Genomic DNA, 15,741 nt, shown 5'->3' with positions numbered 1-15,741 from the left:
TTATGGCCTCTCTTTCATATTAAATCCCAGTACACACTATATTTGCTCCACTACTCACGCTCAACTTCTCAATTAACACGTTTTCATATTCTTAATGGCCAATGCCAAACTGCTTTCTGCTAAACGCTATAAAAGGACAAAAGCAGACGACTCTATGACAGTAGCTTAGCCAATATTCAACCCAGGGTCAGGAAAATCAACACGCATTCATCCAAATGCAATTGCAATTAATCAAAACTTCGAGTTTTTATTATATTCGTTTACTTTTTGTAATTCCTACATATTATTAAACTGGCTTCTCCTAGTGTTAAGTTTTAAAAAACAACTTATTTATTTCTGGTTTGTAGCTCTATGGATAGCCATGCCAAATAGTATCTACCATGTGTACTGACTTGGCGTATTCTTTGTGGTGTCTCAATCAGTAGAAAATGCGACCTGATTCGTTATACCGGGATGACATCGTAAGTCAACTTTCAAATGCTCAATCCTCGTCCAAACAATGACGTTTTTTTTGTTCCAAGTAACATTAATCCCTGCTAAAGGTTTGACTTGCCTAGATGTCATTCAACACACTGTCACAGATGGGAGGCCATGCCTTTTGAAATTATTGGTGGATGAAAAATGAACATTATTTATATAAAGGCTTCACTCACTTCCATTTTAGTATCAGCAAACTGCAGTTGAATTTTCTACAATATTCCACAATGATGCTGTCCCTAAAGATTAGTTTGACTACAGTCGTTGTCCTTTCCATTGTATCCATAGTTTCCCATGCTGAAGCAAGCTTGGATGTTGAAATTGAAGCCTTGAAAGCTTTCAAGAACTCCATCACTGATGACCCAAGTGGGGCTCTAGCAGACTGGGTAGACACTCACAACCACTGCAACTGGTCTGGCATTGCATGTGACCCATCTTCAAATCAAGTCATTTCTATTTCTCTGGTTGGTCTTCAACTGCAAGGGAAGATTTCACCTTTCCTTGGGAACATTTCAGGCCTTCAGGTTTTTGATATAACTTCAAACTCATTCACTGGCTACATTCCTGCTCAGCTCAGTCTTAATACTCAACTTACACAACTCATTCTTTATAACAATTCTCTCTCAGGTCCTATCCCTCCACAATTAGGTAGCCTTAAAAGCCTGCAGTATTTGGATTTAGGTAACAACTTCTTGAATGGAAGCCTCCCTGACAGCATTTTCAACTGCACTTCTTTGTTGGGTATTGCTTTTAATTTCAACAACCTTACTGGCAAAATTCCATCAAACATAGGGAATCTAGTTAACCTTGTACAGATTATAGGTTATGGAAATAATTTAGTAGGATCTATACCCCTTTCCGTAGGTCAGTTAGGAGCTTTGCGAGCTCTTGATTTTAGCGAAAACAAGTTATCAGGTGTAATACCTAGAGAGATTGGAAACCTGACAAAATTAGAATACCTTGAATTGTTTGAAAATTCCTTGAGTGGAAAAATTCCTTTTGAACTTGGTAAGTGTAGCAATCTTTCAGGCCTTGAGTTATCCGACAATCAGCTTATTGGAAGTATTCCTCCTGAGCTAGGAAATTTAGTCCAGTTGAAGAAATTGAAGTTACACAAGAATAACTTGAATTCCACCATCCCTTCAGCCATATTCCAGTTGAAATCATTAACAAATCTAGGCCTCTCACAGAATAACTTAGAGGGAACAATATCTTCTGAGATTGGATATATGAACTCCTTGCAAGTTCTAACCCTGCATTTAAACAAGTTAACTGGGGAGATCCCTTCATCAATAACAAACTTGACAAACTTGACATACCTGTCAATGAGCCAGAATCTCCTCTCAGGTGAACTTCCTTCAAACTTGGGTGTGCTTCATAATTTGCAGTTTCTTGTTTTGAACGACAACCACTTTCATGGATCCATTCCCCCTAGCATTACCAATTGTACTGGACTGGTAAATGTAAGTTTGTCTTTTAATGCTTTAAGTGGGAAAATTCCTCAGGGTTTTTCCAGGTCACCAAATCTTACTTTCCTGTCTCTTGCGTCCAACAAAATGACTGGGGAAATCCCAGATGACCTCTACAACTGCTCAAATCTTAGCACTCTCAGTTTGGCAATAAATAACTTCAGTGGATTGATAAAATCAGGTATTCAAAACCTGTCTAAACTTCAACGCCTACAGTTGAATGTAAATTCTTTCACAGGACCAATTCCACCAGAGATCGGAAACTTGAATCAACTCATTACTCTATCCCTCTCTGAAAATAAGTTTTCAGGTCAAATTCCTCCAGAACTGTCCAAACTTTCTCGCCTACAGGGGCTCACTCTTCATGCCAATGTGTTAGAAGGTACAATACCTGATAAGCTCTCCGAATTAAAAGGACTAACCGAACTTTTCCTGCATCAAAACAACTTGGTTGGTCAAATACCTGATACTCTCTCAAAGCTTGAGATGCTTTCCTACTTAGACCTTCATGGCAACAAACTTAATGGGTCCATTCCAAGAAGCATGGGGAAGCTAAATCAACTTTTAGTTTTGGATCTCTCTCACAACCAGCTCATAGGATCAATTCCTGGAGATGTCATTGCAAACTTAAAAAGCATGCAGATGTATCTCAACCTTTCTTACAACCACTTGGTCGGAAATATTTCAACTGAGTTGAGCATGTTGGAAATGATACAGGCTATTGACATTTCAAACAATAATCTTTCGGGTTCCATTCCCAGAACACTTTCTGGGTGCAGAAATCTGTTTAATCTTGATTTTTCAGGAAACAGTATTTCAGGTCCTATTCCCGCAGAAGCATTTGGTCACATGGACTTGCTTGAAAGCTTAAACCTCTCAAGGAACCATTTAGATGGTGGAATCCCTGAAGTACTGGCAGAACTTGATCATCTTAGTTCCGTAGATCTTTCTCTGAATGACTTGAAAGGAATTATTCCTGAGGGCTTTGCCAACCTTTCCAACTTGGTGCATCTCAACCTTTCCTTCAATCAACTAGAAGGTCCTGTTCCTAAGACAGGAGTATTTGCACACATCAATGCATCTAGTGTGATGGGAAACCAGGATCTTTGTGGAGCTAAATTCCTACCGCCATGCAGGAAGATAAAACATTCACTTTCCAAGAAGGGCATATCTATTATTGCTTCACTTGGATCTCTAGCTATACTTCTAGTGCTAGTGATTCTAATTCTCAGTCGCGGTACTAAACTCTGTAATTCTAAAGAGAGAGATATCAGTGTAAATCATGGACCAGACTACAACTCAGCATTGGCACTTAAAAGGTTCAGTCCAAAGGAATTGGAGAATGCCACTAGATTTTTCAGTGCGGACAGCATCATTGGTGCTAGCAGTTTGAGCACAGTTTACAAGGGCCAAATGGAAGATGGCCAGGTTGTTGCCATAAAAAGGTTGAATTTGCAACAATTCTCTGCCAATACTGACAAGATCTTCAAGAAAGAAGCCAACACCTTGAGCCAGTTGAGACATAGGAATTTGATCAAGATACTTGGATATGCCTGGCAGAGCGGGAAAATGAAGGCTTTGGTTCTGGAGTATATGGAAAATGGAAATTTGGATAGCATCATACATGGCAACGGGGTAGATCATCCTGTGATCTCTAGGTGGACATTATCTGAAAGAGTCCAAGTCTTCATATCTATTGCTAAAGCATTGGATTATTTGCACTCGGGTTATCATATTCCCATTGTGCACTGTGATTTAAAGCCTTCTAACGTTCTTTTAGATAAAGAGTGGGAAGCTCATGTCAGTGACTTTGGGACAGCTCGAATTCTTGGTTTTCATCTACAAGAAGGTAGTACCCTTTCGTCATCAGCAGCTGTGCAAGGCACAGTTGGCTACATGGCTCCAGGTAAAAGCCTTTCCTACTTTGCTAATCTCTTATCTTCAATGTACAATATGTTTTCATCACAGTTATTTTCATGGCAGACTTGCAATTCCAATGAATATTTAGTTCTTGTTAGATCTGTAGAGTAAATCCTGCTGCACCTTATATTGCCATAATCAGCAGAAGAAACATAATAAAGAGCTCAAGGCTTGAACTAGTGTCTATTTGCTGTTTTTATTCTATCCATGTGAGGCCAAATTTGAATGTTCTATTAAGAAAAGGTAGCATCATCAAGACTGACATAATTACATAAATTCTTATTTTGTTGCTTGAAAATAAATAGTCCATGCTACAGGTCTCAAACCTCTCGCCCCCCCCACCCCAAGGCTCTTAGATGCTATATTAGTAGCCAGCATCCCTTCTTTTGGTTGAATAGACATGTTACCTCTTCAATGTACTAAGAGAAAAGATAGTGGTTAAAATTCACCATGGATCAGCATTAACTGATTGCACAAACCATGAAGTAGAGTTATTTTGACTGCATTACCATATTAAGCATAACTATCATCTCAACGTTTCCAACTTGCTACTGGTAAGCCTAACTAACTGACTTGTGTGTTAGGGATAGGCAGAAGCATTTTCTATCAGATTCATATAAGCATGGAGTACCCTATCGCCTTTAGATATAATATATTTCCCCTTTGTGCCAAACAGATTGCTAATTTACCTATAATGCACACCTTAGTTTTATTTAATATACCAAATATAATTTTTATTTGTTTCCAATCCTCTTAGCTTATTAACTTCGTACACAAAAAGCTTTTAAGAATTTCATACTCTAAACAAGATATTTCTGGTGTGTAATTCTCAGAATTTGCCTACACGAGGAAAGTGACCACTAAAGCAGATGTGTTCAGCTTTGGTATCATAGTAATGGAGTTCCTAACAAAAAGAAGGCCGACAGGACTCTCGGAAGAGAATGGTTTACCAATCACTTTGCGTGAATTAGTGGCAAAAGCCCTTGCAAATGGAATAGAACAACTTGTCAATATTGTGGATCCTTTGTTGACCTGGAATGTTACAAAAGACAATGATGAAGTGTTGGCAGAGCTCTTTAAGCTATCTCTATGCTGCACCATACCTGATCCTGAACAGAGACCCAATACGAATGAGGTGTTATCTGCCCTTGTGAAGCTTCAAACAACACTGTCTTGTTAAATGATAAACACCACCAACCAACCAATTCTTGGAGCAGCTTTTCCTAAAGAAGAAAAATTAAATGATTCCAAATTACCACATTACTGTTGCCTTCAACACAGCAAAGCCTTATTGTACCCATGTTAGTTTGCCAGTTATGGTGAAACTCATGCAGTATTTTTTATTAGATAGCAAATTTGCAGGGACTTGTAAATGTATGGAAATTATCAGCCGTCCTTCACAGATGTGTAATATAACATCTATTGTCCATTGTTGCATGCTTTTTTTTTCTTTTTCACTCCCTTCCAACACCTTTGCTTTAGATGCAAATGTAACTTGCATAATCATTAAAAAATTTCACAATTCTACCAGAAAAATTACCGAGTACACTGTATAATCATAATCTTACAAGAAATAAGACGAACAGACAAAACTAAGCAAAAAGTTACTCTATCTACTTTAGCTAGCCCACTTTTCCTAAAGTATCATTTAGGTTCTCTTTAGATAAACTTCTCCAAAAGTACTTTTAAGAAAAGAAAATAATAAAGTAAAATTAATTACGTTTCTTCCACTCAAAATACACTTATACACTTCAATTTTTATAAAAGCTCTCTCGTCTAATTTTTTCAAAAGCTGGTGTGTATGAGCTGATTTAACTTATAAAAGAAGTTAGATCTACTTTATTTTCTTTTTCTACAAGTGCTAATTAAGAAGTTTATCTAAACAAGACCTAATTCGTTTTACTCATCCAACACTTGCATTATCCCCTACTCTCTTCTCATTCACAGTACACAGTGAAATTTCCTCTCCTAATAAACGGAGAATGAAGTTGATGTGAAATGAAAAATAACAAGCTACTTGGGAGTTAATAGCCCAATATTCCAAGGGACATGGTGAAAGAATCTTCCAAGTTTTGTATTAGTCATAAAGGCTCTGAAGCTTCTAGAGAGTTGCATTTTGCATATAACAATTAGAAAGAAGAATATCATAAAGTAAACAACAAAGCTAAAGAGTAATAAGAAAATGGGGGTTGCCTCAATTACTGGAAGGATCAGTATGAAGAAATTCTTGAATGGTTGAAGGGAAGTCCAATTCCCTATAAGCACCACCATCAGAAACAAAAGCAGCTTTCCCTAAAAGCAGGTGTGCCAATCTCAAGGGCTCTAGCTTCTCTTCCCCACCACCATTCAGAAAGTGCTTGATCCACCCATCTAACCTCAGCACCTCTTTCCTACATTTTGGCCCTTCCACACCAACAACTTTTGCATAAAATCCACCTTCACAGTGACAAGAACCACAATCATCAAAACTATTATCCCTTTGTTCGTGTTCCTCTGATAATCCCAAAAGCTGCATTAACTGCTCAATGTCATCATCATCTTCAGGTTCATTTACAGGAGTGGCATGATCTGTTTGAGAAGGGTTCTGATGGGTTGCTGGAAATTCTTGGGAAATGGAGAGGAATGCTTGAGGAGGTTCACTGCTGTATTGGGAGGGAGAGTTCTGGGTACAATTAGATTGGAGGAAGATGGGAGAGCCCAAAGTGCTTTCTTGTATCTGAGATTCAATGGGTGGTGGTGTTTGGTCTAATATTAACCTCTTTTCAACCTGAACAAGCATCAAACTTCAGAATTCAAAATTCAAAATTCATTAAAAACATGTTACGATATTGAAATTACAATTACGCATACGTACCTGTTTTAGTGAGGAGAAGAAATTGAAATGCGATGACATGATGGTGAGAATGGTCGAATTTTGTTGACACGCAGCAATGTATTGTGATATTTGTCATTGCATCCTCGTATACATTCAAATTGATTTTGAAGTTATATAATATTATTTTCTTAAGCTGTATTTTGAAAGCAAATTTTTATCTAACACGTGCTAAAGTTAATTCAGTTCAAATATAATTTTGAATTCAGAATTATTTTTTTAAAAGGAAAAGTAAACATATAATTATCTAAAATCGTGTATTTGAAATAATTTAATATGAATTTAAAGCACCTACATAAAAAATTTATTTGTAAAAGAAAAGTTTGAATTGAGTTTTTAAAATGTTTTAGGAAATTTTTACAATCTTAGTCAATTATACTCTCGTAAAATTATATAAGGTTTTGAAAAACAATTGTTTATATTAGTTTACCATAATTTGAAAAATGTTTAATATTTATTTAACTTATAAAACGTTTCGCTCTTTAGACTTTATTAAAGTAACTATTATTTAAGATTTTAGTTTAGTTTACTAATTTATAATCAACTAGTCTCCTCTCAGCATTAAGAAATAATTATATCATATTTTTTTACAAGAAAATAGAGAGAAATACTTATATATGAGTGTATGAAAAGAAATTTCTTGATTAATTGTCATTTTATTGTTTTAGTTTGATCTTAAAAATTGATTGTATCTATATTTTGTTGTATTTGAAGTTGGAAGCAACTTAAATTTCTAATTTAATCTGTTGTTTGGTGAATAAAGTTGTTTTGATATTTAAATTCAAATATGATTTATTTATATTTATTTACTTTGCTTGAGGACAAACAAGATTTTAGGTTTGGGGAGTTGATAAGTTGGGCTTTTTCTCGTTCAACTCACCCAAACAAATTAAGATTTTTTATAAATATGTGAAGAATATAATTTAAGAGACTATCTTAATAATTTTATATGCCAGAAATCGATACAAATGAATTTTATATGGACATCAATATCAATCAAAGAAAGATAGAATATTATGTGATTTTCAAAATACATAAGAAGAGTGAGAAGGATGAACCTTAATCTCAATTGAATCAAACAACTCTTTATTTTGCTTTATTTACATTCTTGCAATCTCATACACAACAAACTTCCAACAAACTTTTAAACATTATTTTCTATTTAATGAAAATTATACTTGAAATTGTTCTTTGTGGGTTCGATATCCGTCCTTAGGGACAAATTTATTACTTATGACATTGTACACTTGCCATAAAATAGTCATCAATCATCTCCCAGCGATAGTAGTTTCTGATCACGAACTTTTGTCTAACGAAGTTTTTAACAGTGTATTTGAGAATAAGAGAATCATAAATACCTTTTGCTTCCTTGTAAGAGCAGTATACATCAAACAAATTGTTAGATAATGCACTAAGTAAGGTGTGACAACATACCTTATTTGCATGGTTCCAATCATTACTTTGTTTCGTAGGAGTGTTGGAATCGGGGTAGACACGTGTTCTTGCTAAGGTCAGAAATTTTGACCGATGAAGACTTCAATATTTGAGACCTCCAAAAATGGTTTCAAAAAAATGGTCTGAGTTGTGGAAACCACGTTTGACGTCTCCGGTGTAGAGTGGTTGTTGTTGTTTGTATTGTCAACAATAAGTCCTTACTATGTAGTAAATAAAATTTGAAAACACAAACAAGGTTGATTTCTTGAGGCGTGAGTGATCAATGTTTGTAAGACTACAACATTGATTACTAAAACTACTAAAACTCCTAGTTCTTATAGAGGTAGGAGCAAGGTTATCAAACTCTAGGATTAACTCGTGAACCCTTACGAATTTTAAAAGTTTATTGATGGGTCACGAGTGAACTCGTGAGTAGACTCATTTTTTGAGTAAACCTAGACTAGACTCAGTCAATGATAAGTGCCTAATTTTTGTAATGTTTCATATTAAAATATAGGCAGTTATGAGTATTAATTGCTAATTTACATATAAAATAATCCATAATTTATGAATTTATACCTTTTTACATTTGTTATGATCTTTAATTGAATAAGAGCATTTTATTCCCAAATTTGGTGTTAATTGCAGGTTTCTAGGGAAGAACGGAGATTTGGACTAAAGAAGAATAATATATGTTAAAAGGAGAAAGTTGGAAGGCCCAGAATGCACAAAACAGAGAAAAAAGTCCAACTCAGCAGTGAGAATGCGTCAAATTAATTGGCTAATTTTATGTTTTTATGAACAAGCCCAAAGCACAACACAAGAAGTTGCCTAACCCTAGCAAATTATTGTTGAACAAGATGCTTTGATGTCTCCAAATCCAAGAGGAAAGCTTGAAGACCTTGCTGTTGGGTGTGTGTGTGTTGTCTAGTTGTTTGAAACTTATTAATTCACTTCTTAAGATGATCCAAGTTCATTTGAATCTTTAACCTTTTGAAAAGATGTGTTTTCTAAAAAGCTGTCAAAAATTCAACAGTTTGTTTTACCTAACAACAGGTTGTTTTACCTTAGCTATTTTTGAAAAACTTGGTTGACTTTGCTGTCAAACCAAAACAATCGATTGTTTCGACAAAACAACCAATTGTTTTCCTGAAAACCTTAACAGAATTCTGTTAAGCGGTTTTAATATGTTTTAAATGATCCTAACTAACTTGACTCCTTTATTAAATGCTTTTGACCACTTGGTGGATCTATATAAAGGTGGTTTTATGCTCCTAATCTTGGAGTAACAGAAAGAGTTTATCAAAACAGTTTTTCCAAGATTTGAAAGAGTTTTGGATCATTCTTAAGTGTGTGGAATAGGATTGGGTTGTAATTCTTAACTTTAAGCTTTGTAATACCTAGGTGTATTCTATTCCCTTCTTCCTTGATTACTGTATTTCTGTAGTTGTGTTGCCAAGGAGTGTTGTGTGTTCTTGAGGGGTTCAAGATCAACACTCTTGGTGTGGTTTGCCAAAGGTAGTGTGTTTCTTGAGGGGTTCAAGGTCACTACTTTGGTGTGTGGTGTTTGTAATCTGGTTTTGATTGCATAGTGGAATACCCAGTGGTTTCTGGGGACTGGATGTAGCTCTTGGTGTAAGAGTGAACTAGTATAAATTGCTTGCGTGCTTATCTCTTACCCTTAACTCTTTAAATTCTGTTTTTAAGTTGTTTTTATAAACTGCTGATAAAAACAACCGATTGTTTTTCTGATATCATCTTGAAACAGTTTTGGTTATTTGTTTCTTTGATTTCTTTCTCTGTATTTCAGCATTGATTTTCATTATACCTTCAAAGATTGTGAAAATCTCTCTTAAACAATTCACCCCCCTCTCGTTTAAGGCCATATATTCTAACAAAATAGGGGGCTAGAGGCACAACCCTAATGTGCCAGATTGAGAGGAAAACACCATTGAGTGAATTGTAACCAATTGGGAGAATGGAAGGAGCTAGGAATATGCGTAGCTAAGTCTACCATTTGGGATTGGGAGTAATCTGTTCAAACACTTATGTATTGAGGTGATATTTAATTATGATATAACATTTTGTTCTTGATTGATTATTGGTATTGTTGTTTCGCTTCTAAATATTTGTGATATGTTTGAGAATCTTAAATTTGTCTGGAAAGTATTTTTAGGGTTCTTACCTAAACAACAATACTTAACATATTTGAGTCCTAGGAATAGACATAAAATGTTAATTGTTATTAACGTCTGAGCTTGATTCTAAGTTGTTCTTATAAATATGCGAGAGATCGATATTTAGCAAATATTCTTAAGAATTTTATATGTGAGGAATCGATATAAATGACTTTTATACGGGCATCAATTTCAATAAAAAAAACATAATGTTAACATGTTAATCAAAATACGAAAGAGTGAGAGAGATGAAACTTAATCCTTATTTTTCCAACTTGTAGCAACCAATTTTTTGTCTGTTTTCTTATTGATCATTGCCAACACAACCACTTTCAACACACTTTTTTATTGTTATGTTTTATATTTAGCGATTATTGTACTTGATAATTCACTGTTCCTGGTGGGATGGATATTTGTCCTTAGGGAAAAATTATTACTTCTGACAACGCGGTGCACTTGTCGTAGAAAGTCATCAGTCAAACTCAGTGAACTCAGTGCAAACTCGCAAGTTGGAGACCGAGTGAACGAGTTATGAAGAAATGCCCAAAACGACCCACTTTTGCTAATTAGTGTCAAGATTTTTAGGGTTCGTTCCAACTTGAATTGAACTTGCTGCATTCACGTTTCACTTGGGTTCATCGTCGTCACCTCACCGTTGTCTCATCGTTGTCTGGTTGTGCCTTGTCATCGCACATCGCATTGCTTCGCCTTCCCTCTCGTCGCTTTCGCTTTGCTGTTGTCGTCGCCATTGTCGCATTCTACCTTCATTTTCATGTAGCATGTGGTTTGTAAGTTTGATTTCACGAGGGTTAGGTTATGGTTTTCATGATTGGGGTTGTGGGTTTTTACGATTGGGGTTGTGGGTTTCGTGATTGGGGATTGGTTGGGTTGGGTGAATTTGAAATTGAAAATGGAATATTTGGGTTGATTTCTTTTAAAAGTTATATTCTATTTTGAGTTGATTTTTTTTATTTGAAGTGACTGAAATAAGATTGAGATAAATTGTTTTTTATGGTTATGTTTCGACAAATTCAACTCGTAACATCTGGTTTAAATTATGGTAATGGTAGTGCATCTTCCTCAGTTCCACACCACCACCTAGAAGAAAAACTACTAGGAAAAATAAATCAAATATTGGATGGAACTGATATTTTAGGGAATGAAAAAAAAGTGAAATATTTGATTATTGTATAAATAAATTTATTAATTTTAATATTGTGAAATTGGTATCATGAATATTTTTTTATTAATATTTTATATAAAATAGACTCTTATTAATCTACTTGGATTTACTAATCGAATTTATGGACTTTGCACGAGTTTGATAACCTTGAGTAGAAAAGAGATGAAGGTTAAACGTTTTCAATTACTCGACTTTTTAAAGATTTTTTCTTAATTTTTTTTAATAAAATTATGGTGACTATTTCTCTTAATTTTCAAAAGATTTGTTTTTTCTTCATCCGTGTATCTAGACATTCATTTCTAAAATTGCAGTGCAATCATAATCTTATAAGAAATAAGGAGAAACTAAAAAAAACTATAAGCAAAAGGTTATCCAATACACAAAAGCCAACCTCCTCAAACTAAACTAGATATTTAATCGGTTTTTTGACCATGATGGGGTTATTTTTTTTTGTTCTTACCAAAATGGGGTTCGTTTAAAAAAAATTACAAATTTAGGCAAGTCGTGCCAATTCAGTACGACTTCATATGCAGAAGTCGTCCCAATTAGGCACGACTTCTGCCATGTCATACTAAAGTCGTGTCAACTTGGCACGACTTCAACCTTGTCATACTGAAGTCGTGCCAACTTGGCACGACTTCTGCCCCCGTCATATTGAAGTGTGCCAACTTGGCACGACTTATGCCACATCATAATTTTTTTTTTAATTTTATTGTTTATATATTGGGTAGAAAGTTATGTAATGTTAAAAATTATTTTGATACATAATTTTCTAAGAGTGTTAGTTTTAAGGAACAAAAAATTAGATAATCGTGTATGAATCATGTTTGACGGTAATGTAATACAATAACTTGATTATTTGATTAATTAAAAAATGAAGAAAATTGTTATTGAATTTGGAAATAAATACATAAATAAAAATTTATTGTATTTGGAAAATAAATAGAGAATTATTGTTGTGAAGTTGCAAAATAAATAGCTTGAGAAGTAATGATTTTACAGAGAACACGTAATGATGAGAAGAGATTAATTAGAACTAAACAAATTAGTAAGATTCATTACAAGATATAAAATAAAACTATAAAGTTGAACTAGAAGTAAATTATTTATGGGAAGACATGACACAATGTGGTCTTCGTATTTGTCATCGAGGTCTTCGTGGAAGAGGATCATCAACGACATGTTCATCATCGTTGTCATTGGCTTCATTATGAGATGCTGGTGAGGGCATTGTGGATCGATAGTGCATGGATGATGTTGGATTATATGTAGAAAGAGGGGTGAATGCCGAAGTTCCAAATATAATTGGTGGAGTGGAAAAAGTACCTGAAGGAGAAGGTAAAAAATTATACGTGTAAGGAATCTGATGGTGTGGAGAATGAAGTGACAGGGCAGAAGTCGTGTCAACTTGGCACGACTTCAGTATGACAAGGCAGAAGTCGTGCCAAGTTGGCACGACTTCAGTATGACAGGACAGAAGTCGTGCCAAGTTGGCACGACTTTAGTATGACATGACAAAAGTCGTGCCTAATTGGGACGACTTCTGCATATGAAGTCGTGCCGAATTGGCACGACTGGTCTAAATTTGTAATTTTTTTTAAACGGACCCCGATTGGTAAAAACAAAAAAAAATAACCATTTAATCGTTACTTTGTCTCCCACTCTTTCACTTTCAGGAAGAAATGGAATTTGCTCTCTACCGATGAAAGAACCTTCCAAGTTTTCTGTTTGTCGTAAAGGCTCTAAAGTTTCCACCACGTTCATCAATAAATTACAATCAAATATAAACTACAATTTAAATTAATTTTTTTGAAATACTCTTCCCAACAAGGTCCAGTTTCAGATTAAACTTTTCACTATGAGGCTGTTATAGTAGACAACATTAATCAATTTTAACAAACTGATTGCATTTGCATAATCCAAATGTTAGAATTCAGATTCCATGAAGAACATGTTACAATGTTGAAATTACAATTTCATTTTCATACCAGTTAAGCGAGGAGAAGAAATTCGAATTCGATAACGCCGGTGATGATCGGGTTTAAAAATTGTGAGGTACAGAAACATGTTTGTTTTACGAGAACGAATGAATCAAAGTTCGATTTGGTGGTGAGAAGAGCAGAAAAAGGGAAAATTTGTAAAAAGCAATTAACATTAAGTTGGATCGGATACACAAGATGATTCACGTTATGTGAAGTACATTGCAATAACATATACTTCAACAAACAGAAGTCTAAAACTCTCGAATCCACAAGTCATTCTGATGGTGCTCACTTTCCGGGGACGAAGTTGGTGGCGTAGGCCCAGGCGTTGTTGTTCACTGGGTCGGCAAGGTGATCGGCGAGGTTCTCCAAGGGACCCTTTCCGGTCACAATGGCCTGGACGAAGAACCCGAACATGGAGAACATGGCCAACCTACCGTTCTTGAGTTCCTTCACCTTGAGCTCAGCGAAAGCCTCTGGGTCGTCAGCGAGGCCCAATGGGTCGAAGCTGCCACCGGGGTAAATGGGGTCAGTGATCTCACCGAGAGGCCCACCGGCAATACGGTAACCCTCGACGGCGCCCATGAGGATGACTTGGGTGGCCCAGATGGCGAGGATGCTCTGAGCGTGGACGAGGCTTGGGTTTCCCAAGTAGTCGAGCCCACCCTCGCTGAAGATCTGGGAACCAGCTTTGAACCAGACGGCCTCGCCGAATTTCACGCCGTTGCGGGACAGGAGTTCGGGGAAGACGCAGCCCAAGGCTCCGAGCATGGCCCACCTGGAGTGGATGACTTCCAGCTCACGGTTCTTGGCGAAGGTTTCTGGGTCAGCGGAAAGCCCAGCAGTGTCCCAACCGTAGTCACCTGGGAACTCGCCGGTGAGGTAGGATGGGGCCTCGCCGGAGAATGGGCCCAAGTACTTGACACGGTCTGGGCCGTACCATGGGCTTCCGGAGGAGGCCTGCTTGGTGACGGTCTTCCTCATGCTGACCCTCCCGACTTCCGGGGCTGATGGGGCAAGCTTGACGGCCTTGCCAGCCAGGGAGGGGGATGAGAGCGCCATGGAGGATGCAGCAGCCATTGTTGCAAGGAACTTGCTTTCTTCTTTTTGCTCTGTGCTTTGTGCTGTGGGAGTTGTGAATAATTGAGGGTGGTGGGTGGGGATTTATATGGGGGATGAAGTGGTGGAGCTCTTATCTTGGGCTATCTAAAGCTGCAATCTCATTGGGGGTTCAGATTTTGCTGCTACACTTGGCACCCTTTCAATCCACTAATGGGTTAGATTCTTCTTATGTTCTCTCACCAATGTGGGACTTCCACGTCTGATTGTAGGATTCCACTAGATATAATTGCTAATTTGTTATTCCATTTTGCAAGTGACTTGGAAAATGGCTTCAACTATGTGGCTATGATTTGAGTTTGTGAGATATTTGTGGGTCCACATCTACTTTCTCTTGTGGCATGGTGCATGAGAACCACAAATTTTGAATGAGTGTATGTTAGCAGCGCAGAGAGAGTAAAGGACAAACACAGACAGAGAAATTGTGAAAAGAACCAAGTGAAGGTTGATGGTTACGCGCGTCCATTTCTGATGAAGGAGAAATTACAGTACACGTCACATGAACTCAAACTAATACGTGAATTCTGAAGATTGGTTCACCACTTAATAAATAATAAATAATTAGTTTGATCCAAGTTTTCTCTCTAAAAGAAGAGAAAAATATCTAAAATAACTTGATGAAATACCAAGTTTCTACTTGGTAAAGTTTTATTGTGCGGCCATATGCAGTTTGGTAGAACTACAGAAGCATTGTGATCCACATATTAAACACAGTTGTGCATGCATATTTCGTATTTTGAGCATGTTCCATTTTACAGTTCATTTATCTGATATACACTGCTTATCCAAAATCTAAAATGGCACCTTCTTATTGGATGGAAGATGCATTTTGTGATATTTGTTTAGATAGGTAAAAAGCAAAAAAGTAAGTCATATGAGATTAGGATTACTCTATCTCTTTCACATACTTATCCCTTACCATTTCAACGGATACTTTTATAAAAAAAAAAAAACATTTTAAATATATATATATATATATATATAATTATTTTTTCTTCCTAAAGAAATTCATTTCAATTTTTTTTTAAATTTTTTCCTCTTAAATTTTATTATGAAAATAAAAATCCTCGAAATATACTCTCTTTATAAATAAACATGTGTTCCTAAT

The 15,741-nt window shown here is 36.1% G+C and overlaps 3 protein-coding genes across 4 annotated transcripts; 1 reads left to right on the top strand and 2 right to left on the bottom strand.

Moving 5' to 3' along the window:
• The first annotated feature begins 262 nt into the window (after positions 1–262).
• On the top strand, positions 263–5,314 carry FLS2 (Leucine-rich receptor-like protein kinase family protein). 2 transcript variants are annotated; one of them, XM_090298683.1, is made up of 3 exons: positions 666–1,001; positions 1,105–3,852; positions 4,700–5,314. In XM_090298683.1, the coding sequence occupies exons 2-3, from the start codon at positions 1,707–1,709 to the stop codon at positions 5,044–5,046; spliced, it is 2,493 nt and encodes an 830-aa protein (XP_090154809.1). In that variant the 5' UTR covers positions 666–1,001; positions 1,105–1,706; the 3' UTR covers positions 5,047–5,314. The 2 variants fall into 2 exon arrangements, with proteins under 2 accessions (XP_068469677.1, XP_090154809.1); XM_068613576.2 differs by having other exon boundaries at positions 263–3,852.
• Positions 5,315–5,782: 468 nt separating this feature from the next.
• LOC137811745 (uncharacterized) lies at positions 5,783–6,839 on the bottom strand. Its single transcript, XM_068613577.2, has 2 exons — positions 6,721–6,839; positions 5,783–6,633 (listed from the first exon to the last, which is right to left on the bottom strand). The coding sequence occupies exons 1-2, from the start codon at positions 6,757–6,759 to the stop codon at positions 6,061–6,063; spliced, it is 612 nt and encodes a 203-aa protein (XP_068469678.1). The 5' UTR covers positions 6,760–6,839; the 3' UTR covers positions 5,783–6,060.
• A 6,827-nt stretch (positions 6,840–13,666) lies between these two features.
• LOC137809566 (chlorophyll a-b binding protein 3, chloroplastic) lies at positions 13,667–14,617 on the bottom strand. The gene has a single exon (XM_068610669.2). The coding sequence runs from the start codon at positions 14,592–14,594 to the stop codon at positions 13,803–13,805; it is 792 nt and encodes a 263-aa protein (XP_068466770.2). The 5' UTR covers positions 14,595–14,617; the 3' UTR covers positions 13,667–13,802.
• Positions 14,618–15,741: the final 1,124 nt, after the last annotated feature.

This window comes from Phaseolus vulgaris, chromosome 2 (genome assembly GCF_051622355.1).
Source record: "Phaseolus vulgaris cultivar YP4 chromosome 2, ASM5162235v1, whole genome shotgun sequence".
In the NCBI taxonomy this organism is placed as follows: domain Eukaryota; kingdom Viridiplantae; phylum Streptophyta; class Magnoliopsida; order Fabales; family Fabaceae; genus Phaseolus; species Phaseolus vulgaris.
The sequence above is the reverse complement of the archived record's forward strand: the minus strand, read 5'-3'. Positions and strand labels throughout refer to the sequence as shown.

Bases quoted from the DNA above. Each gene is read 5' to 3' on its own strand.
- LOC137809566 (XM_068610669.2), bottom strand. From the start codon at position 14,594: ATGGCTGCTGCATCCTCCATGGCGCTCTCATCCCCCTCCCTGGCTGGC.
- FLS2 (XM_068613576.2), top strand. From the start codon at position 615: ATGAAAAATGAACATTATTTATATAAAGGCTTCACTCACTTCCATTTT. The intron at 3,853-4,699 runs GTAAAAGCCTTT...TGTAATTCTCAG, and splicing joins AGTTGGCTACATGGCTCCAG to AATTTGCCTACACGAGGAAA.
- LOC137811745 (XM_068613577.2), bottom strand. From the start codon at position 6,759: ATGTCATCGCATTTCAATTTCTTCTCCTCACTAAAACAG. The intron at 6,634-6,720 runs GTACGTATGCGT...ATGCTTGTTCAG, and splicing joins TCTTCTCCTCACTAAAACAG to GTTGAAAAGAGGTTAATATT.